The sequence below is a fragment of the Aulonocara sp. 'chitande type north' Nkhata Bay genome, linkage group LG7 (genome assembly GCF_057382095.1).
Source record: "Aulonocara sp. 'chitande type north' Nkhata Bay isolate Kocher_YH1m ecotype deep benthic linkage group LG7, A_spYH_male_GT1.1, whole genome shotgun sequence".
Classification (NCBI taxonomy): domain Eukaryota; kingdom Metazoa; phylum Chordata; class Actinopteri; order Cichliformes; family Cichlidae; genus Aulonocara; species Aulonocara sp. 'chitande type north' Nkhata Bay.
In genome coordinates, this window is record NC_141350.1 from 39208235 (window position 1) to 39233165 (window position 24931).

The 24931-nt window shown below is 37.4% G+C and overlaps 1 protein-coding gene and 1 long non-coding RNA gene across 5 annotated transcripts in view; one reads left to right on the top strand and one right to left on the bottom strand.

Annotated features, from left to right (window-relative positions):
• Positions 1 to 11956: 11956 nt before the first annotated feature.
• Positions 11957 to 16866, top strand: LOC147325698 (uncharacterized). 3 transcript variants are annotated; one of them, XR_015130374.1, is made up of 8 exons: positions 11957 to 12769; positions 12933 to 13062; positions 14555 to 14686; positions 14804 to 14903; positions 15022 to 15081; positions 15172 to 15262; positions 15429 to 15586; positions 16253 to 16866. It is a non-coding gene; the product is annotated as an uncharacterized LOC147325698 (long non-coding RNA). The 3 variants fall into 3 exon arrangements; XR_015130375.1 differs by having other exon boundaries at positions 11957 to 13057; positions 16253 to 16865; XR_015130373.1 differs by having other exon boundaries at positions 11958 to 13062; positions 16253 to 16861.
• A 1421-nt stretch (positions 16867 to 18287) lies between these two features.
• epha5 (EPH receptor A5) overlaps positions 18288 to 24931 on the bottom strand; it is a 64909-nt gene continuing 58265 nt past the window's right edge. For both annotated transcript variants that reach the window (XM_086300326.1, XM_086300324.1), the window contains one exon: positions 18288 to 23821. In XM_086300326.1, coding sequence (XP_086156452.1) covers positions 23710 to 23821 — 112 coding nt within the window. In that variant the 3' untranslated portion in view covers positions 18288 to 23709. The remainder of the gene's footprint in view (positions 23822 to 24931) is intronic.

Genomic DNA, 24931 nt, shown 5'->3' on the forward strand with positions numbered 1-24931 from the left:
CCTTTCATGTTTCAATGGGCTTATTTAACCTAATCCATATTAGCCTTCATCCTCAGCCCTGTAGTGGGCCAAATCTATACATAACCCTTTAAGGAAAAAGGATTTGTCTGATGAACAAATGACCCTGCAAAAGAGCCATGCTCAGTCCCAAGCATTCTCCATTCTTGAAATCCAGAAATTTAAAGCAAAACCAGACCCCAACGATGTGATCGACACAGAAGATGCGGAAGTTTTATTATTGATAAAATGCTCTCAAATTCCCATTCTCACCCAGTCTGCTTGTGTGGCAGCAAACATTGTCATTGTTAATCCCCAGTAATAGAATAGCTGGGATACATTGCAAAGTGTCAATAAAAACAGAAGGCAGAATGTCACGGTTCTGGGTCATGTTGACCCAGCTTTCTGTTTTTCATGCTTTGGTGTTTTTCTAGATTATGATTTATCAGTGATACTGTTTTGATTATGATGATTATTTAGTAGACTTTGGTCAGTGTCAAGTCTGTCTCTCTCTGTCTAGTCCGTGTCTTAGTAAAGTGTGTTTTGTTTCCTGTTTTACTTTGAAGGTTCTTGTTCCCGTCTGATGTCAGTGTTCCGGCTTTGCTCTCCCTGTCTCGTTAGGTCTTATTTCTCCCAGCTGTGTCCCCCTTCTGTCTCTAATTCCTTGATGACTCCCTCAGTGTATTTAAGCCCAGTGTGTCTTTGTGTCAGCGTTGCGTCGTTAATGTCTGTTCATCCTCAACAAGCTGTGTGTGTTTTGTCTCCAGTGCCAGTTCAGTATTTCTGCTACAGTGTTTTAGTCCACCAGCGTTTTTGTTTGTCTTTTGGTGAGTTTAGTTTAGTAAGAGGTTTTCCCAGCAATAAAGCTGCGCTTTAAGTTGTACTTCTGTGTCTGAGTCCTGCATTTTGGATCCACCACTCCTGCTTCCCTGCCTGCCACACAGCCATCCATGACACAGAATGTCTCAAAAGGTTGGGACATGGTCACCTTATTTTAGCAACAGAGTGTAAACCTCTGGGAACTGAGGAAACCAGTTGCTAATGTTGTCCTGTTCTTTTGGTGCCCCATCCCAGCATTTTTGAGACTTGATGCTGCCATTAAATTCAGATCAAGGTTTCATACAGAAATTAATTTCCTTTTTTCATTTCTCTCTGATGATAAAGTGCCTGTTGTGTTTGCCTTTTCAAAGTGCATCATTTAATTTAACACGAGTGTCATAAACCACAACGTGGTTCTTTGCTCCATACAAGCCTTTGTTCTCTACATGTGTGTGCCTTTGTTCTCCATAATGTGTTTTGTTTGTTCGTATCTGTATGACAATGATTAGCGTTGATGGATGATAGTGACCTAATAATTGTGACAAGGACACAACATTAACATTGAAGCTGGAACAATGGTAGTGCAGCTGTGTGGCCACTGCATTATTCAGACAGGATGGCTAACGGAGAAAGAAGGGGAAGGGGAGAAGATGGGAAGTAGGAACAAGAGGAGACAGGAAGGAAGGATGAGAGGAGAAGGAGGGAATGGGAGCAGGGCTAGGTGTGCAGCAATTTAGATATGAAAATAGACTGGTGGAAGGAAGGAGCATAGATACATATAGCTTGTGATAGGGCTAACAGATATTTAAGACCTCAACCAACAAAAAGAAAGGAGATGGAATTGTCTCTGACGACTGTCTATAGTCAAACATCCATCCATTTTCTAACCCTTACCTAGGTCTTGGCCACATGGGACAGCAGTCTAAGCAGAGATGTCCAATGTCATGTGTACAATTTTATTCAACATACATTCATTTTTTAACCGCTTAACCAAAGTCACAGAGAAGCAGGAGCATTTCCCAGCCAATCACCAGTCCATTACTGGGCCAAGACAGAGAGACAGCCAACCATTCAATGTCACGGTCACAAAGGACAGTTTCCAAATGACGAGTGAGGCAACAATGCTAACCACTTCAACAACTGTCTTAGATACTAGATACTGCTGCAAATATACCACCATTGCTAAGGCCGACAATGAAACAAAATATAATAATAATGTTCATTGTGACCAAAACTCTATCAGTACACACAAGCCTCCACCAGCCCCACCTACACACACAAACTCATTCCTCACAACCCCTCACCCTCTCTCTCATAACAACTAAAACCACAGGGACACCTAGATAAAGCCCCTCTTTGGCACAGTACTGATGGTATCACTGGTGTCTTTTAACAAGATATAAGACAAACAGGACCCAGAGGAATGGTTTATTGATCCTAACACAGTATCTGTTCACTCCATCTCCATCATAATTTAGAACAAATATAAAACATATCATCTACTTCATCTCCATGTTGATCAAATTTGATTACCAGTTTAGTCTGTAACACATCAGGTTAGAAGGTGTTTGGTCACTGAGATCAATGGGGTTCAGTATTGCAGTTCCTGTCTTTGGTCCTATCATGGTCTATTTTGGGTTTAGCTATATGTTAAATTTTTTGGTCTGTCTTGTCTTTGGTGTCAGTGAGCTGATAAAATATGCATGGTTTGGACTTTTCACCTTTCCGATTTTTATTCCTTGTATAAATCAAAGGAAAATGGAGCCTTTTATGGCTGGAGCTCATCCATGTTTGATGTGCAGCCAGGAGGGAGACCTAGATAATAGAAGCTATCAGAGACATACAGCGCTCTGCGTGTGTGCATGCATGGACGAGTATCTTTCCTCTTTCGGATTCTCTTCTATTCTGAGGCATTAATGGACTCGAACGCATAGACTTCCAGATGTTCTGACATAGAGATTAATTGGTTTTCATACACATGCACAAACATGCACACAATATGTGTTTTTAATAACTGTATTTAAAATGTGACAGTAGTAACATTCAACAACGTGGCGTGGAATCTGCCACGGCGGCAGATGAGGTCAAGCAGCCAGGAAGTTGGGATTCTCGTATTTCAGTTCAAGCTGTTAAACCTCACGAAGACATTTGAATTGTGTGCCCAGAAAGTGCCCCCCCCCCCCATTAAAGCTTATAAATCATTCAGTCATTACTTATCTATTCATACAAATTCAGCCATTCAAAGTAATTCAAACAGTCATTGATTTTTCTGCCAGGGATACTACAAAATAAGAGGAAATTACCTTGAGCAAAGTGATCAAAGCAGCACAGCGATGAGCGATTCATCAGCAGCTGTGGATAATAACTAATCGTCTGCAGGGACTGATCTCATAGAAACTTCACTCTTATCTCTGCTTCTGCATTTTGTCATTGCTCTTGGCTAGTACTTGCTGTGTGAGAAAATCAATAGTCATTTTAGAAACATGACTTAATAATGACTTATTGCACACTGTAGTGAGCAGTAGTTGAATTAAGGTCAAAGACTGAACAAGCACTTCTTTTAGATTTATGCTCATATGTAACTTGTACTAGCCATTATTCTTGGAAACTGAAGAAAACCTTTGTTTCAAACATGCTCGCTGTTAACCTTTTCAAATTCTTTGGAAATTTGTTAAAAATATAGTTAAAGAAGATAAAGTAATCATGTTTAAGCACCTGGAATGGCAAACTAGCTGAGACTGACTCCTGAATCCATGGTTGGAATGACTGGCTCTGTGTCAGTCAAGATGAGCACAACAATGCAATATACACTCACCAGCCACTTCAGAGAAAGTGTGCCTTGTTGATGACCGAGATCAGAGGAGAATGTCCAGAATACTTCTAAACTCTAACTACAGCAACAGTAACTCAAATAAACAGTTGTTACAATCAAGAGCATCACTGAATGCAAAACCCCAGGAGGTCCAAACAATTATTAGCAAGATGTACCTAATAAAGTGTACAGTGAGTGTAAACAGTAAGCATGTGGCAGTAAAAATAAGGGCAATCGTTTTTTTGTTTGTTTTCTTTGTAATCATTATTTGTATTGGATGAAGTAACGTCAATTCCATCTTAAATTTTAAGATGAAATACAAACCTCTACCTAAGGTGGTTCAAGTGAAAACCTTTGGATGGTTCAATTTATCTACCTATCCATTCTTCCATCCACTACAGTGTGCCACACTGCACTGCTGGTGTTATCTACATGTTTTTAATGGAAATTTAACGGCAATTGAAGTGAACGTACCCCACCCATCAAATTCACTGTATGAACATTAAAGAGACAGGATTGGAAAGAGAGCAAATTCATTAGACATATATGACGCGTGGCGTGTAGAGCATGTTAAATTAACAGCTGTTGCCATACGGATAAACAGAGTGAGGGAAAAACTGTTCCAAACAGAAATGGGAGACACACACATGTGCACTTACTTTTTATTGAAATACAATTTCCAGGTGATGCATTATAGTCATTAGTCTGTCTGTGCTGAGCATGGGGAATATTAAGACAGATGGGTTGTTTTTCACCCAAACTAAGGCATTCTCACACTCATTTACTCCAGTTTATACATATCCAAGAAAAATCACAAATTTCCATATTATGTACTATAAAGGGTTTTGGTGCAGTGCAAGTTTGCTACTGTTGTTGTAGACTTTTCTTTTCTTCTTTTTTATATATTGAATGCGAGTTCTGAATTGTGAACTCTAACTGAGCTTACCAAAAACTTCTGGAAAAAAAATGATAGGGCACATTAGAGCAATCTGATTGTTTTTAATGACCAGATATAAACCTGGTCAATTTAAAAAAAAGAACAACACTTTAATATACTTATTTAAAGTAAGAAACTGATACACAAATGTGCAGTTATTGCACTTTATTGATAATCTCTATATACAAAAATCATGCATGCCCTGATTACAACAGGAAGGAACTGCCTTACACTGTTTAGTGAAAAATTCTCATGATATTCCAATTAAACTGTTAGGCTAACTGTAGTCCCTAGATCAACTAATCAGGCAAGAGAAACTGACAAAATAATAACAGATCCATTCATCTCTTTAAGTTTTTTATTAAATCAGTGCTTGCAAAATTGTGATGGATGCAGTCATACAGATCAACTTAACTTAACTCTACTGTTATTACAGTAAAAAAGAAAGTGACTAAGGTCATTTACATGGAAAATGTATGGCAAGCAGACGCTGTGGAGGATAATTCCCTTCCAGCTCTCAGCAGGTAATGTCAAAAATAATTATCAGACGAGACAGCTCAGTAGGCAGGCAGCACCTCTTCATTATAGAGTAAGGTTGAGGAGGCTAACGACCTCCAAATGTAGTAGTATACACTATACAAGGTCCAACATGTAACTTTCTAAATCTTTTTCATTTTTAATCCTCATTTTTAATGTTTTTTTTAAATACACCTCTCTTACATGACTAACTCACCAAATAATGTGGACCAGAATGGGATGAGGGTGAGAAGAAAAAGAATAGCACATGGGAATGTACAGTCATGGTGAAAAGAAAGTACACCCTTGGTCAGTTCTTGGGTCTTAGAAAATAAAATAAATTTGGTCTGACATGAACAACAACGCATTGCATATTACACGCTGTATTTATATGTTTAAAAAACCAAATAAATTTTGGTATACAGAGGAGTTCATGGTTGACTGCAAGGTGCTCAGTTGACAGCAAAACCAGCCCAACTCATTACAACTCCATCACTGCGTTTGACAGTTGGTATGAGGTGTTTGTGCTGATATGCTGTGTTTGGTTTCCACCAAACATGACACTAATTATTGTGATGAGTCATTTGGACCACGTTTGGTTCAAATGACAAATGAGAACTCTTGTGGTTGGGTCATATACAATTTTGCAAAGCTAGCCATGCTGTTATGGGGTTTTTTAGAGAGAGGAGGCACACCTTTCCAACAAGCCATACTTGTTCAGTCTTTTGCTAATTGTATACGGTCATGAACTTTAAAATCTAACATCCCAACTGAGGCCTGTAGAATCTGAGATGCAGCTCTTGGTTTTGTTTTGCTTTGTTTCTTTTAAGCATAAACACGATCTGTCTTTGGGGTGAATTTTCTGGGATGGCCACTTTCAGAAGATGGTCAACTGTCTCGAATGTTTTCAGCCTGTGAACAATCTTTCTTACTGCAGAATTTTGGACTTCAAACTGTTTGAAAATGGCCTTAATACCACACAGCTCCAACAATTGCCTTTTTAAGGATCATTGCTGATGTCTAACCTCCTTTGCATTGGCTCCAGAACTGTCTTCTTTATACATGCGCTCACATTTGCTGATGATCAGTTAATTATGTGCTATTTACGCTCTTAATACTTAAGCAATCAGTAAGGGTGTACTTAATTTTTCACACACGGCTTCTGCAGTTTGGCTTAATATTTGCTAAATAAATAACACAAATATTTCATGTTTTGTTAGTTTTCTAAGGCTGTATTTAACTAATTGTAAGACAAGTTAAGTACCAGTTTATTTGTATTGTACCTGTATGGTTTACTGTACTGAGATATAAAACCTTGCAATTTAAAGGGGGTATCATTTAAAAAACAAACAAAAACATGCGTCTGGTTAATACCAATCAACTAGATAAGATAATTTAACAAAAAAATACAGATAAGTAGATTTTCTTTTATTATACAGTATTTTGGTTAACGTATTGCAGTCAGTGTCATCCTTTCCCATAGAATTTATGTGCTTCTAAGAGACTTGTCAATAAACCTTTTTTTAAAGATTCAGAAAGTGTGTGAGCAGTTAAATTGAGTTTGTTTGAGTGACGGACTTTATTAGACCTGGAAAATGGCTTCTGCCTTTGTTGTGGCTGCTGTGCATGTGTGGTATTGTAGTTGTTATTAATACATTACCTCCATGTGTCTTAGGTTAACAACACTTTCATATCGTGTCCTTTACTGACCTTGCACACACATGCATGGGTGAACATACACAAATTTGAGCACAGACAGTACTCCAAAGGGAGCTCACGTTAGGGACATTTCTGCTCATATGATTGACTACTTTGAATAAGGGACCTTGGAAAAACATCTGGGTAAGTGACAAATATGCCCCCCTGGCTGCCTTTGTATGAAGGAGACACACACTGTGTGTGTGTGTGTGTGTGTGTGTGTGATGGAGCAAGAGAGAAAAAGAGAGAGGTAGAGAGAAAGAGATCATCGTGTGTGTGTGTGTGTGTGTGCGTGCGTGTGTGTGTGTGGTGCATTATCTCCAGTGCTACACAAAGACTTGCCAGACGGCTACCACTGGCAAGGTTTTTGTGTGTGCTTGTGTAGGTGTGTGTGTGTGCATGTAAAATGTGTGTCCTTGCCAGCCACTTGACATCACACAGCCCTCTCGTGGCAGGCTTCTCGGATCAGTAGCAGAATGGATAAGGCTATTTACCAGCATCTTATTTGGTCAGGGTCAGACCTCCAGTAACAGTTTAATAGGTGTTGAGGGTGGCTGCTACATGGAGGAGAGCAGCTTTATCTGTCCACATATATACAACACAGTGTGTGTTTTTATGTGCCTGGGAAGTGGTTTAAAAAAAAGTTTTAACCACCAAGAAATATATTATACATATCATTCATTTTTGCATTCAGCTGTATCTGTGCCCCCGTCAGTCTGCTGTTTAATTCCATTCAATTCTCTGAGATGCTTTCAATTGTAAGGTAAAATAGAAAGACCCCACAATAATAATGTTTACAAATACAGCACACACATATTATTTGGGAATAAATATAAAATGAACATGTCAAAGTCTTTAACAAAGAAAAAACTTCAAGTAGTTAGGTTTCAGTTCTGAGGATTAGACCCTTTGGGGAAAGGGAACATCACCTTCAATGAAATATCCAACACAGAAACAGACACATTTAGACCCTCTTACAGACTAAATAGAAATATATGCATATACCCTCAGACATGCCTACATTGCTACATACTTAGACAGATACATTCACAGACACATGCAATCACACCTACGCTGACAGCTAAGGTTCTGCTGAAGGTCATTCATAATGATTAAAGAGGCATCTCTGCAATGATTTTTAAATGACCCTTGGGACACTGTGACCATTGACACCTCTTCAAGAGAAAATTACTTTATCGTGCCCTGGGACACCTGAATTTAGACTGACACAGTGACAGTCTAACAGACATATAAGCATTTAAGAGCAGACTGGAGGAAAAAACGTAAAGCCAAATGAAAACACAGGGAGAGTCACACAGAGTCATGCACATAATGTCATGAATGATATGAAAATGTGTAGGGGTGTAGTGGTGGGTAAGCTTGAGCTGGTAAGAACACAGAGGGGGGACAGACGAACACAAGGGCAAGTATGTGAAGACATGCATTCATACAAAGACGTAAGAGACAGCCTGGACTAGCCCAAAGCCAGAAACCCATCCATCCAGTCCGAGAACAATCCCAGTCAGCACCAGTGGGAATATAGCCCTAGTTCAATCCCAGCACACACTCATACGCTCACACACACCCTGCAGCTCTTTTCTTCAAGCCGCTGATACAGAGGTTTTGGTAATAGCCATGCTGATGGTGTGATGGCTAATTTCACCTTCATGCGTTTGGTGTGTGTGTGTGCGTGTGATAATCACCTTGAGCCATGCAGGTAGTGGATTTCCCCCAGAGATCAGCTCGGTTTGATTTGACATAACACACCTCACATGCACACACATACACAACACTTTAGTGCGGATATTAACATATAAACTAGCGTGGCTTTGTTAGAACTGAGAATCACCTTCACACGCCATGCAAGGTTATCACAAAAATTATTAATAGTGCGTAGGCGTATGAGGGATGTTTTACAATATCTGTTGTAGGGGATTAGGATATTGAGCTATTACCTGTCTTTAGGTTCTATCTTTAATTTCACAGTTTCTCCAAAAAAAGCTTGTGTTACTGAAGAATTGACCTCAAGTGTTAATTAAATTAAATAACCATTGTGTCTACAGTAGACTTTTGAGGATAAAACATTCTCATGCAAACAGGTATGCTTACTGAATAATTTCACTATGTTAATTGCTGGCAAGGCTTTCATATCATTGTCTGCTTTGTGTGAGAGTAATCACACAATAAAACGAGTTGCTGACATCAGCAGCTAATTTCACTGCATCTAACAGACACATCATTACCAAGGCTTGCATCATCATGCTTTAAAAACACAATACATTTTACAGAACCTCACAGCTCATTATCACTGTAACCTGGCAATGACCTGCATTTTGCTGGATTCTTTCCCCAGCCTACGATGTAGCATTGTCAATAGCTTAGTACAAAGACTGCAGGTGTGATTTTTTTTAGGATGCCTGTCTTTACTTGGGCAGTGTTTGATTTTCTCCTTGGATCAGCAACTGTCTATGTATTCATTTATCCATCTGTTTCTACCCCCCACACTCCACCTAGACAAAGAGAAAAAAGACTGGTAACTAGCTCCCTTGTTACCCTGTCAGTTGGTATCTTAACAAATAAAGCATGTCTAATTGCATTGCTGGGAAACATCTTGGAGTAATTACATGTCCGCTGAAAGTAGCCCATTACAATCAAACCAGCAAGCGATGAAAACACAGACAAAAACAGAGTACATTGCAGTAAATGCAATTTGGTCAATTTAACTGGTCAATATCAACTATAATACAATTAGGAAACACGCAGTGACATCCTTGTGATTTAATTAGTAAGAGAAACGTGTTTCATTTATTGCTGCTGACTGTTTTTATATGCAGTTTGCCACTTTCCTTGGGGTAACCTCACAAACTGCATGGTAATATATTTACAGTCTCTGGGGTCTCACCGATGGGCTACAACAGCAGAAGACCACACCAGGTGCCACTCCTGTTAGCTAAAAACAGAGAATTGAGATTAAAAGTCACTAAAACTGGACAATGGAGGATGAAAAACAATGTCTGGCTATTATGGTTGCTCACCATACCAATCACCCTTTATCGTCACACTGTACCCATCTTCTGATGGCTGCTTCCAGCAAGGTAACACCGCATATCACAATGCTATCAAACTCACAATCACATCAAACTGGCTTCTTGAACAAACAATGAGTTCCCTGAACTTAAGTGACCTCGACAGTCACCAGATGTCAGTCCAGTCAATCATCTTTGGTATGTATTGAAATGGGAGATTCACATCAGGGACGGATGACAAATCTGCAGCAACCATGCAATGCTATTGTGTCAAAATGGAACAAAATCTCTGAGGAATATTTCCAGCATGCTGTTGAATCTATGCACAATGAATCAGGATGGTCATGAAGGCAACAGGAGGATACAGCATGGTGCTAACAATTTAAATTTCATATTTTTGGAGGAGTTTTCTTTATGCTGCGTTTTCTGTTTCCTATTTTGTGGGATTTGTTAAGAAAGTGCAGAGAATTAACCATTTAAATTAATGATGACATTTTGCAATAACCTATGAACTAAATACTCATTGAGACATTTCTGTATTTAATAGGGGGAATACTAAATTGTAATATCTTGACTTAGACAAATATCTGGTGAGATCAAAGGGTGGCACTTTTTGCTGTTTTGATGATTTGGTTTTCTTTTGTAGACATGTGACTACGGTATCTCACCGAGTCAACCAGGACTTCCTCTGAATACCAAAAAGCATTCACAGTCAAATGTGAGTCTATATGTCCAAAAGCTAAAGCTTGGCCACAACTGTGTCACGCAACAGGATAATGATGTATGACTATGTCATGTATCAGGAACTCTACAACAGAATAGCTGAAAGGAAAAAAAATAAACATATTGCAGTGGCGTAGTCAAAGTCCAGATCTCATGCTGTCTGACATGCTGTGTCAAAATTAGAGATGGCACGATATCACTTTTTTATGTGCAATACCGATATCAGAAATTTGGATATCTGCCGATATAAATATTTATATATAGGGTATTTTATAATCAATAAAACGTTTTTTTTTTAAATATCTTGCTGCATTTTGTATAAGTTCATACTCAAGTTTAAAAAAACAAAATAAAACTAAAGCTATTCTGTTATACCTTGTGCAAAAAATACACTGCACCCAAAATATTTCATGGTTCAGCAACACTGATCAATCTAATAAACTTAAACCTACACCATCCTTCCTATTGTGGTATTTTAAAGAGTACTTAGTAGAAATATTAAGCAACCTAACTAATAGGGTTGCCAACTCCTAGCAAAAAGAAAAAAAAATAGGGAACCAACCCCTGCCCTCCGCCTCACAATGCTTAATTGACGTAATCAACCTTAATTTAATGCACGTGTAAAGAAAAAAAAATGCACAGAAATCAATTATTTTTCTACAATAATTAAATAGATTCTATATCTTTCTTCAACTGAATTGCAGACTGCACAGATGGTATCTTCCCAAAGGAAAAAGTGTTATAGCTTACTATGTTATAAATTTGACTTAATAGTTCTGATATACAATAATGGACTTCTATACATTTGACATCACATGAAAACTTTGGTTGTAAGATTCAGATAATTATCACAGACGCGGACTACAGCTTTCTTGGCTGCTGCCTCAAAGCACATTGTGCGCTGTCTATCTTGCGTGCTGCACAATATCGTTTATTATTTAGTATCTACTGATATCTACTGCTAGCTAGTTTATTGTGATGGTGCTGTTTTTTTTATTATGTTGCTCTTTGTTGTTTGCTTTCTCTTCTGTTTTTTTTCTCCATACAAGTGACCCAGGTGTTTTGTTTTTTTGTTTGTTTTTTTTCTTTCTCCCCCCCCCTCTCACCGTCTCTTCTCCCCTTTGGTTTTCTTTCTCTCCCTCTCTTTCTTTCATTCTTTCTCCCTGTCCTATCCCCCAGTCATGTCTGTCCCGTTTGTAGCAACTGAAAATAAAATAAATTCATAATTATAATAAAGGTCAATCAAATGGACCAATATGGCAAGGCCATGATGATCCACTTGGTAAAATAAATCCGCCTGGCATCTTTCTTGGCCTTAAGACAACAATTCTGATGGCTAAAGATCCAAACGGGACACAAAAAAAAAGATTCAGATAATTGTTTATTAAAAGCTACACTGTAAAAAAAGTCAGTAAAATATACAGCAAAACACCGTCAAATTCCAACGGTAATGGAGCGTAAAACCAAAAACTTCCTTTTACTGTATTAAATAGATTGAATAACCGTTAATTGTGAGACTGGATAAAACTTTGTTTTTTACTGTAATAAAATGTTGAAATTATAAATATTTTCTGTGAAAACAAATAAATATGCATACATTTTACAATTACATATTGTAATGTTGAAAATGTCTGAAAAACTTAGATTTTACGGTATTATTTGAGTAAAACTACATCTTTTGGGGTTGTGCACATTGGAATTCACAGTATAAAGCTGTAGATTTTTAAGCAAACAAAAACATTCATTTTTACAGAAACAAGATGTTAAAAAATAGGGTCCACCGTAATAATACAACCAGTACATACCATTAAAAAAAAAGCAAATATCAGCAGTGAAAGACAATAAAACTGATAGTATTTTTTTATTTTAAAATTCAGATACTGATATACAGATTAAAAGTTAGGCCTGCAGTATATCATTGTTAACCTTCTGATAAAAAAATCAACAGCAAAAGAAGATGTTAAAAATAAAGTTTATGGTTGTGAATAAAATTGATTTCAATAATCTTTTTTAATTATTATTTTAAAACAACTTTATGTTGTTGTGTTTCACGCCATATTATCAGACCACCTTAAGTGGGTCGGCCTTAAATTTTGAATTTGTGTGATCGCTGTTGATTGGTAGCTAAACTGCTGGTAAACTGTGTACAGACGTTTTACGTTCGAATTGCAGAGAAAAAAAATCTGGTAGCAACATTGTGCAGTATGAGCGAACCATTTCACCAAAAAAAGGGGAAGCAAGGTAAGACGTGGCTGCAGCGGTCTGCAGACGTGACTTCTGATCAAATTCGAACCTCCTAAAGAAACAAAGAGCGACGTTACATTGCGGGATGACGTCACCTGAAAATGACCAATAGCGCGGCGCGCTGCTGAGCTGTGTGCCAACCGCTCTTTTTTTCATGCAGGAGACTCAAGTTGGCTTCGCTAACGGACACAGTTTTGAACTCGTATATTAGCGCCATTTATTGCTGCTTGGACCACAGCATCTTCGGAATTTGTAGACATCCTGGCAGCTTACAATTAGTTCGAGGTGAGGTGAGTACATGCAACTTCAAGTTATCTCTGTTATAAAAATCCACCAGCCCAGCGTTTATAGATAATTTTAGCAGTTCGTTTTTTATGAGTGAGGTTGTGAATTTAGTTAGCATTTGTGAGTTGAGTTAGCATTACTGTTGCGAGGGAAGCATTGCTCTGGATTAGTTTCTGTATATGGCGTGCTTAATTCGCTAGGGAGGAATTACCAAAGTACATGGAGTTATGTTAACGTGTAATTTCTGTGGTAAGGTAGTTCAGTCATCAAGGGGCTACGTGCTTCATTGTAAACTGCATCGGAATGAGCCACGTTGTTTCTTTCGGTGTATTGAAGCAGGCTGCAAGCAGACATACACCAGGTATGGCGCGTTTAAGGCTCATTTTTACCGAAGACACTGCCCCCACCCATGTCACTGGTGTGGCGGTGGTTTCTTCGTTTACATGTGCAATGGCGATGTGTGAACGTCAGTGTCAGAACTCTAAAGAGTTAATAGCTCATCTGAAGAGCCATATTGTGGAAGGACACGTGGTCACTTGTCCAGTAAGAGGATGCACAAATACCTTTAGAGTTGAATCATCTTTTACTGCTCACATGTCACGTAAACACAGAGTTTTCAGACAGCAGCATTGGTGATTTATATAGAGAGTCTGCATGTCAATCATCATCTGTTCCAACCACATCAGATGACTTTGTACCCTTGATTTCCGAGCCTGCTGCACAGTCTATTACACATGAAGATAACATGGAAATGCCCCCTGAATTCTGTGATCTTTTTCTGAGAAACGTTTCACTATTCTACTTAAAATTGCAGGGTCAGTTTCTACTGCCTGCTTCAACCATACAGAACATTGTAGAGGAAATGCAGAACATGCATGAGTTGGGACAGACATACAGTTTGGGTAAACTTGCATCACTGTTAAAAGATGACACATCATTATCAGAGGAGGACATCAACAAAGTCTGTGAGTCTGTCAAAAGCTATGATCTTTTTTCTGCATGTCATACCGGGCCATTGAGGACAGTGCACTCCAGAGCTCAGATCTTTAAAAAAGCCTTCAACTATGCGGAACCAAAGAAAATATTTTTAGGGAGAGATGAAAACAGAAAAGATAGGTTTGCCTATTATGTGCCTTTAAGAGAGACTTTGAGATGTCTGCTAGAGTCTGATCTGTGGCAGAAATCAGAAGAGCCCTCTACTGAGCCTCCTGCTGATGTTCTGTGTGACATAAGTGATAGTAAGCTGTTTTAAATAAAATGATTTTTTTGGTCAAAACCCATTGACTTAATTGATTTCTATCCATTAACATCTTACATGAAGTATGGGTACCAAATGGTTCCACTGAAACACAGTGTGCTGTCACAATAATGGTGCTGTTAGTTTGGTACTTACGAAACACTGTATAAAAGTGTAGTATCAAGCAAGATCAGCTTCATATTTTAAGACCAAAGGTACCACTTGGTGTAAATTGACCTTTATTCACATTCTTTTATCAGACATCTTGGAAATGGGGGGCAGCATAAGGAGTTCCATTACTAAGGTGCTGCCGGACCTGTCTGCCTCAATCCTTGAAATTGTACTGGAGGCACTACAATCATTAGGAGTGGAGACATCTGAGAAACAAACCAGTAAGTATTATGATTTCATTGCACAATAGCCATGAAGGACTTTCTGTTTTTTCTATTATGCTTTGGCCAAGGTCCAAAAAGTACAATTAATCTATTGTTTGTGATATTGTTTTACAGCACCAAATATGGAAATTTCAAGCCAGGCCAGCATATCATCTCCATCTGTTTTAAGGTTTAAGGGTGGTGGCACAGCTAAGACCCAAGAGTCTCTTTCAAGGTTAGTAAAGTAAACAGATTCAAGAAGATATTTTACATATTTCTTTGTCGTCTGTCTCTAAATCTTATTTTGTCTTTATTATGATTAAAAAGGTTTGTTTTGTTCCTGCCCTTTTCAGACACTGAATTTGAGCAGAAACCATAAGGATACTCAAAGGACCTGTGACTCTCAGGAAATGGTGAGATTTCAGGTCATAATCTTTTTTTTTTCCATTAAATTAATTTTCCTTTTTCCCTTTACAATATTGCTGTTTTGTTTTTGTAAACAGCATCAAATGAGAGAGACAGATGAAACAGTTTCAAGACAATGGCAGGAAAAAAATGCTGAAGATTGAAACAAACCTTGGCTGGAAATATTTGGTATGTGTTTTACCGTAAATCAAATTGTTGAAAAACATTCAGCTACACTGTAACACAGGGAAACTTGATTTGCACTTATTTTGTTACTTTAATTTCTTGTCTCATTATTTTTGTCAGTTATTATTGTTTATGGTGTATGCCCTTCTTGTTTTCCTTCTGAATGCAGAAGGTATCTAGCCAGTCCACAATGAAAGCTTCGTTGCACCCAATGAGTCTTCTGGCAGAAATGATGGCGGCTGTATTCTTTGGTTTCCCTAAACATCACACCCTGCCTGTTTATACGAGGCTCTTCAATTAAGTCTGCACCCAAAGATTCAATAAGAGGTAAGCAGTGGTATTATTCAAGTTTTGCTAAAGAAAGATGGACAGGAGACACTAATCTTAATCAGCCGAGCTCAGGTTCATGTCCAGGTGAGCAGTTTCATACGCTATAAAATGTAGATTGAATGATAGGTCTCATCACCATGCATTCAGCCATTAACTTCAAGTTCTATGATAAATCAATACGAAACTTAAATACGTTTTCCAACAAATTATGATTGTGATTAGGGCTGCGTTGTCTATGTATAACTTTTACATAAGTAGATTTAAAGTATAACTATTGCCAAAACGCAACCTGGGCTGTTTTTTTTTTTTGTTTTTTTTTTTTTACTGTATCGATTTTGATGTGCTCAAATTTATGCCCCGGCCCCCTAGTATTCCCATTCACTGGCTATTGACCACAAAACAAAATCACGGTCAATCTCAAAAACGGCTTGTTTGTCGTAATTATGCTTTTAGATATATGTTTGTCTCGTTTACAGTAAAAAAAAAACAAAACTGAAAAAAACAGCCCAGGTTGCATTTTGACAATAGCTATCCTTTAAGAACTGTATATTTTACACTTAAGAAATCATTTATCATTAGATCTGGTTTTGGCAGCACGTTTTGTTCATTTCTGTGCATTTTGCTCAAGCACTGATCAAACTTTGTCCATTTTTTTTGCTGCAGAGGGGATCCTGCCAGTCCAAAGTGAACTCCTGATGGACATTGAAGTACTCCTGCAGAGCTTGTATCTTCAACACCATGCGCATTAGAAACTCCACCGAGTCCTTTCCTTCACCAAGGCAGGACCCAGTGACTCATTACTGTTGATAGGTCAGGGGCAGGTAATATTTTGTTTCATGTTTATTCATTCCTCCATGGATTACCAGCCATATATATGGACACATGCTGTATTCTCAAGATCTATGCTGTTTTGTAGGAATAGAGAAAATAATATGTTTAGTCTGTTTTCAAATGGTATGTCAAATTTTCTCATTGTTTATCAGTAATATTCTCTACCTTGGTTGTATATGAGCATCTTTAGATTTTTCTATATTTAGCGGTTGCAAATGTAAAATGTACGGTAAACCATTTATGTTCCTCATATTGTACTGTATTTTTAGCGGTAAAATACCGGCAGCTGTGGTTGCCAGGAATTTACCGTAAAATGTATCTGGTCAAAATAAAATGCTGTAATTTGTTATACAATTTCACTGTGTTTTTTACTGTCAAAGGTTTTAATAAGGTTTAACATATTTCTGTTATTTTTACAGTTATTTACAATAATAGGGTCTATCCTATTACTGTTAAATTAACAACAAATTACTGTAAATATTATTATATTATTACTTTTTTTTTTACTGCAAATATCCGTAAAAAGCTATGGAAAGTTGCATTTTTTACATTAAATTGCTGTATAATTGACAAATATATTTGGTTTTTTCTATCATGATTTTGGTAAAATAATACGTTGTCTACCTTAAAAATTAGGGTTACAAAACCAGTATACCGTATTGTCTTTTACAGATTCCACATTTTTTACACGGTATATTCCTGGCAACCACAGCTGCCGGTATTTTACCGTAAATTTGACAGATTTTTTTTTACAGTGTAGACATGACAATTAGAAAGAATGTATGTCTTTTTGCCCCCCTTTCCCTGTTAATGCCCTACCTGGCCCCCTGGCAAAATCTTGCTAGACCCGCCCCCGCACAGTTACCAGCCGTCAGCTACTTAGAAAAGGATCCTGGTGCTGATCGGCTGATCAGCTGATCATTGATTAGATTCATGATTGAAGTAGCAGCAGGAGAGGGAGGGAGAGAGAAGAGGCAGTCACTCCATATATCGGTCGTTAAGCTTAACGTGGGAATGCTTTATAAACATTCAGAGATGAACTTACACACTTGCTTTACTTCTCTATGGGAAACCTTTCTCTGAGATGAAATGCCGGTTTGGTAGCGAGGCTACAAATGCTCAACCAGACCCCCAACAGGTCTTGCACGCCACAGCCGCTCTATCACGTGAAGCATACTGCTCCAACGGCTAAGGTTATGAGCTGAGTTACGCCATGTCACAAGTTTTGTGAGTTGCTTTTGTGATATTTAATGGATCGGATTACATTTTTTATTTCTCTCTGATATTCGATCCAGTAATTTAGGTCAGTATCGAATCGATCCATCTCTAGTCAAAATTGAAAAATATAAAACGAGATAATATGAAAGATTTATATTCTCACTGGACACCACCTTTTACCTTGCTAGCACCAGGTTATATCCATTATTGCCTTCATAACTGGCTTGATTCTTTGAGAGCTGAATAAATGAATATCTGTGAACCTCACACAACGATGTGACAGAAGTCATACAGAAAAGATTACTTTAAGTTATTACTGCTGAAGGCGTTTCTACAAGTGTTGTGTACTTACTTTTGCACATCACTGTATATTAAAAATTTGGCCTCATTGTTCACTAAAGTTATGCACAATCTAAAAACTCAGTTCCAAAATTCAAAAATTTTCCTTGGATGATATTGCTACAGTTACACCTTCAGAATGACTGAAAGTAACATAATATGATGGCACTGCTTTTTCCTGTGAGGTCACAAACAAATCACTGCAGTGCAGGAGCAAAGCATAAAACATAAAACAATTATTAATAATTATTGTAATGTGTAGTGCCTGTGTGTGGTCAACAGATAATGATTGTTACAACAAGAGTTGATGTTACTCATGTTTTATTGCAAAAATATAGATTTGATAACACACTACAAAAACATCAACACAAACATAATACATGACAGTCTCAAAAACAAACCAATAGCACATCAGTAGCTGAGTATTTTTACTGTGCTTTCAATAAATCACAATGAATTTGTTACTCAGTCGCTTAAAACTGTATGTGTGAACTGATAAAATAATTACATTTGAGCTGGGGACAATTGATTAATCACATACTTGTTTTGTATGTTAACACTTTGTGAAAGCTGCACATCATTTCTAAGATCAAATACGTGATAATCAAATAAATGTACCTATTTTCCACTTCCTGAGAAGTTAAAAACACAAATGCAAGTAGACAGTGCCGTTGGAAACAGTGTTTGTCCCACTGCAAATATGCATTTGAAGAATTGCTTTTTCTCAAAAATGTTACTCAACAGGCAAATGCCGTGGTCTCGAATTACAATTGTAATTTTATTGACCCACATTAGTCTTTAGGAGACATTTTTCCCCCGTCAGTGTGGTTTTCTATATGGCACAAAATACAAATCCTATGCACTTCATCAGCTGTTGCTAAGATGAAGCTGCCCACTAAAGAAGTGGAATAAGTTCAAGCTTATTCCAAACATCTTTTAAACCAAAAATAAGTTGTACAAAGTCTTTGACTTTATTTGCACAGTTGCTCCAAAGTATAAGAAATGCTGAAACGACTAATCAAAAATAGTAGTAATATTAATATTAATAGTAGTAATGGAAGAATGCTAGAACTGTGGGCCCTGATACAATTCAACTCACTTTCAAGGACTCCTAAACCTATTTTCAGTATGTTCACGTCTGACAACCCCCCCAAAAAAACTTAATCAGTTAGTGCAACCTTTTGTTGTTGTTACATTCCCATGCATTTGTGTATGCAAAAATTAATTTTGCAAATAATGTCAGGTCACATATTGCTTTTGGGTCTTTCATAGAATCCAGTCAAACTGGTATCTACTGGTTTATCACTCAGAGCCCCAGAGAGCAGCCATTTTGGCTTTTCTACCTTTAAGCGGTGCTGTAATTTTGGAATAAACCCCCCAAAAACTCATGTATGAGTGCAACAACTTCTAATGGACATTTCTGCCTGGACCAGTGTGACTAACTTAGATTACATCTTCTCAAACTCAAACAACAAAGATGTTACATAAGACCGGTTGTCTTATGTAATTTGACGCAACAATTTTGTCTCCTGCATAAACACTGCATGGCTGACGGAGTTTCAGCTGACAGTTACTGAAGAGTAAAACCACATAAATCTTTAGTATTTGCTGGTTTGTTGTGCTTTCTTTTTTTTTCTTGGCTAAATGTGAGCAAAAGATAAAGTCATGCTATTGGAAAAAGTGCTGAGAATAAAGTATTTGAATTGATGATTTGATAATCTGAGCAGAGCATATAATTAGCTTGACTGTATATTTACTATGGTTTGCAATGCCAAGAAATCAATACCTGTTCTCACACTTTTGGAATTAACAGTGTTGATGCTAAAAAGCTGTCAAGACTGGCTGAGGCCTTGACATCAAGGATTAGTGCTCTGTTGACTTCTTGTTAAAAAGCCAATAATTCACCTTTATTCTAAAAGATGCCTGTCAAACCCTGTGTTTACATCATGAAAGTGTATTGTTGTGCCATACACTCGAAAATATGGTGCTCTACATCAATGATGCTCATATAACTTTGATTTGTATTACAAATATGATTAATTCTTGTGCTTAACTGTAAAAAAATTATGCCATGGTGACCAATGGGAGTGTGAAGGGAACACAGTAATTTTAATAATTAAATAGTAAATAATAAGGATACACTTGCTGACAGTAACATGTCAGTCACCTATCGATATTTTAGTCAAACAAAGGGCAACAGAATTCTCATAAAGTGCAAATTAAATTAGTTCCAACAAGCATATTATCTGACATTCTTCTTATTGCCTGTAGACGTTGTTGGCAAACATGTATAGAAAGTTGAACAGCTGGGGCATAGCATTTTGGCAGGGGAGTAAATAACGGTGCTCAAAAGATGAGAGGCACTTATAAGGGTGTCGTATTCACTAATTTTTCATGCCCCAAGCATAAATTTTAGTTTGAAAATTCCAGTAAGCTGAAAGGGTGGTTGTAAAAAGCCAATAACATGACAACTAGGGAGGGTCAAAACACTGCGAAACCCAAACTAAAAGCAGTATTCGTGAGACTGAGGAAGCCTTATGACTCGCTGGGTCGTAAATAAAAACTGCCCAACACAACTGCTTTTGCTGTACAGTACATGCCTTATATTTTGCACCATGTTACTGATGCCTTCCCCTGCTGAATGAAATACCTGCACAGCCACAATAATCTACATAGGCATGGATGCCAGTTTTACTGCCAAATGTTGCCTGCTGTTAAATGCTTGACATCACTAAATGCATACAGTTCCCCAATAATATGCAACATAGCAACATAGTTTATCAATGTACAAGCCATAGACTAAAGAGGCTATGCAGATATTTATCTTGTACCAGACTTTCACTCTGTTAGAACACTATGACTTTCAGAAACACATAATAATATAGAATATTAACCTGTGACCATTCCCCACTTTACAATCTTTTATGGAAGCAGTCAAGAAGTTTGATCTTGACAGCAGGTGGAAAAGCTTAAATGCCATTACCTAAGAGGGTCCTTACCACCATTAAGGACTTATCCCTTTTACTCATCTTGAACTCTGTGGGGGGTCTGAGTGTTTCAAAGTGAAAGCATGTTCTTTGAAAAAGTGAAATGCCCCTTTAAAACCTTTACATTCTTCTTGTGTGCTTTTCTATACCTTTCATACAATCAGGTGATAACACCTCTTGAACCCCCCCCCAAAAAAAAGAAACCCTACTTCTACAATCTCATTGCATTTCCATCTGTATACCCCAACACTAGCAGTACACTAACTGATACAAATATAAGCATGTTATCTGCAGAGAGCACAGATATAATGTGAGAACGTAGATTCTCTTTAGGTGAACAATGCAGTGAAAAAAGGTCAAGTTTTAGCAATAAAGCACTGAGTAGCAATCTACGTATAACATACCATACCAAAGAGAAGTAAAGCAAGGGCTTGATCATTGACATCATTGTATATGTTTATACCATACAATACACCAGAAATTCATCAGTCCCTGTTCATAATTCTCATCTACTTCTAGTGTCAACAAAGCTTTTCTTGCTGCTCTCATTTAGGGCCACTGAAAAATATTTCTAGGTCTTGCACCAAAAAAAATGTAAAATGAAACATAATCACCAACAACATAAGATAAATATTTGCTCTTTTGCATACCCTTCTGGGGACCCTTATCTGGGGACAGTTGTGCTGGTTGCCCCCACTCGATAGCGGCCCAGGTCTATGTAGCAGGAATGCCGATTCAGAATATGTGTCACTATTTACTAATGTGTTCTACTCTGAGATGACTGGTCAATATCCACTTGTCCACATGATAGCAGACAGAAGAACAATGCTCCCTGCTTTAAATATATAATACATTATATACATGAAAGACATGTAGGCAAAGCTGCTCAGTAGTCCAAGAGAGAGTATTATTATAAAACACAAACTGTCCACATAACTTTTGCTCTTTTTTCAAACAAGTAGAAATAAATAAACGATTATCAAGTAGATGAATATTGCCTCCTTATTTTCAGCAGTCCTGTTAGAGTGAGGTTTATTGTGGTGTTGCAGACATGCGTGTGAGAGATTCTCCGCGGCATGGTAAACTGAACAGAGTGCTGATGGGTTTCTGCGGTACCTGAAGTTTGTTGGTTCTAAGTGAAGGCTTGATGAAGATCCGAGTGCACTCTTGAGAGAAGGCTGCATTGAAATCCTTGTAGAAGTTCCCTTAAAATCTGAGGAAAATGTTCCATTAGAATACCAGTAAACAGTCTTGTTGGAATCTTTGTGATCCCTTCCATGAGAATCTGAATGGCAGTTCCATTATTACATGAACAAATGTTCCATCAGGATTGAATGAACCTTTGACGAGTGTCAGTTTGTTCCAGTTGTATTCTACTGGAACCACATTTAAACATGAAGTGGAGTTTAATTTGAAAATGCGCGATCGATGAATGGATGTCAAATTAAAAATGTCCAGTTCCAGTGTGGATCCTACCTTAAGGTTATTTGGAATCTGGATGAAAGATTTACTCATAAGCAAATGCTTCCTTTGAATCTCAGTAAAATCTTCTCCTAGACTTTGAAGTGAAGGTTTTTAAGCGATTTCAGTGTTCCATGTGCTGCTTGCCTGCAATCTGAGTGAATATTTCACTAAAATATGTGTGAATTTTTCAGCTAATAGAACAGTTTACAATTAAAATATGCATTGCTTTGTAGTAACTTCACTGTAAGTGAAAGGTCTTACACATAGAGCAAAGCCAGCTGAATAACATACAATCAGTGGCCTCATTCAGAAGCTGGTTTTAAGGACTAGAATGGTTTTATTGCCACATTGTAGCAGTGCTATACATTCATCCAGAAGAACAGCTGTAGAGAGTATATTTAAGTGTAAATCTTCATGTCTTTATTTGTTTGTTTTCACTTCTCTTTTTTAGGCTCTGTAAGAACCATTCTTAAGATCTAGTATTTTAAAACAGCAAAGGTCAAGTATCTATTCTTGTCTTTCATTGCTTTGGAAGATAATTAAGTAAATGACAGTGAATATGAATATGGATGATTAAAATAGATTTTAGCTTCAGTTTTGCACATGAAGATGTGGTAGAAATGGGTAAAAATCAAAACCACAAGCACATCAGCATGTCAAAGCAAATATTGACATTAATTTAAATAATGATAATGGTTCAATATATGGAAATTAATTCAGTGAAACCTGATGGAACGGTAATCTCGATGGAGAAAGTTGCCAAAGAATCAGCAAGTACTTTTTTTGTTCCACGGGGCTCAGCTCACCTGAGACAGGTTGAAAAGGTTCCCTTCGAGCCCAGTGTATAAACTCACATCTGTGATACAGCCAAAAACTTTATGGTTGCTCTCAGAGTTAGATCTGCTGTCTGTGATTTAGGTATCCAAAACAGTGCCAAGAGGATCCCCAGAGTCATATAATTGAATAATTAAAGTAAAACCATTACTTAAGTTCATATTGAGCTCACCATCATCATCCCTCCAAGTAGCACCACTCAGTCCAGTTCAGTTTGGTTTTAGTGCTGCAATATCCAATATTCCCAATGACACCAACGCAAACTCCACACACAGGAACCAACAACATGTGGATCCTCCAGTTTAGATCGGTAGAACACTGGGTATCCTCGTCCACAGAAAGTGCTAAGCCACTCTAGGTCCAGTACATAGTAGGTCCATATATTGTATTTCTGTGTTTGTGTGCGCGTGTACGAGTGTGCATGTGTCTGTATGTTTGTATTTCACATCATATGTTTACAGTAGAGTTGGTGCTGTTCATATGGACCCTCATCTCCTGAATGCTAGTAATAATTTTTTTCTGGTGTCCAGCCAAGTTCACGCCTACTCTTCGCAAATCCCTGAAAAACAGCACACAGAAAACAGGGCACTATATTTAAGCATTCTGCTAACAAATAAGGCAATGCATGAGAAAGTTGTTAAAAATAAGCCTGCATTTTGGATTACTTACATAAATAAATTCATTTTTAATGAATGTGATAACCAGTCTTTTTTGTAAGTTAGAAATTATTGTGTGTTTGGGCTTTTGGATACACACTGACTAAAGAGAGTTTGCTGTTAAACCAATTTCTCAATCGTCCTCGAGTTATATATGACATTTTTACCAATGTTCTGTAGTTATATTATCTTTATATGAACTCTTAGTTCAATGAAGAGAAAAAGCATTTTGAAGTATTTGCACAGACTTGCAATCTTGTAATGCAGTGCTTACCAAATTTATTAGACCCCCTGTAATAAAAATGAGAAAACACAAATATTTTAGAAATCTATCAAAAACATGTTTAAAAAAAAAAGTTTTAGGCAAATAACAAACTGAACTCACATTTTTTTATCCAAATTTGAACCGGCAAACTTTTCTCTGAGAGGTCAGAAATTAACCAAGTCTAAAATTCAAGTGCTGAAAATAAACTTTCCTGTTCAGGAATGCAAGTAAAGAACTGTAATTTGGCTTTACTATAATATGCTTTACACTAAATTTGAAAATGAATGGAAAACAACAATAATTATAGCTTAGCATTAAAAATATAATTTTGATTAAAGAGCTTCTGCATAGAAACATACAAAAATGTGGGTAATTATGAATACCTTTCATTTAGGGCAGCACTGGAATAAAACTTACATTGGGTGATGGTCTAATAAAGTTGTTAAGCACTGTAGATAACCTTCACACCACTTTGTGTGTTCATTAGAGTGTTCATTACATTAAATGGTCTACGGAAAAAACATCTGTGATGCTGTTTAAACCTGGCATTAACATGTCAGCTAAGGACATGAGTGAATAGACCCAGTATACACTGACAATGCATTCAAATCAGATCGCTCAAACAATATGGGATTTGGACTGGGCTCAGTACTGGACCACAGTGTCTTCTGTGTAAGCACAATCTGTAGGTAATTGTTTATGCACTACTGGCGTACTACTCAAGTGTAAACAGACATATATCACCAAG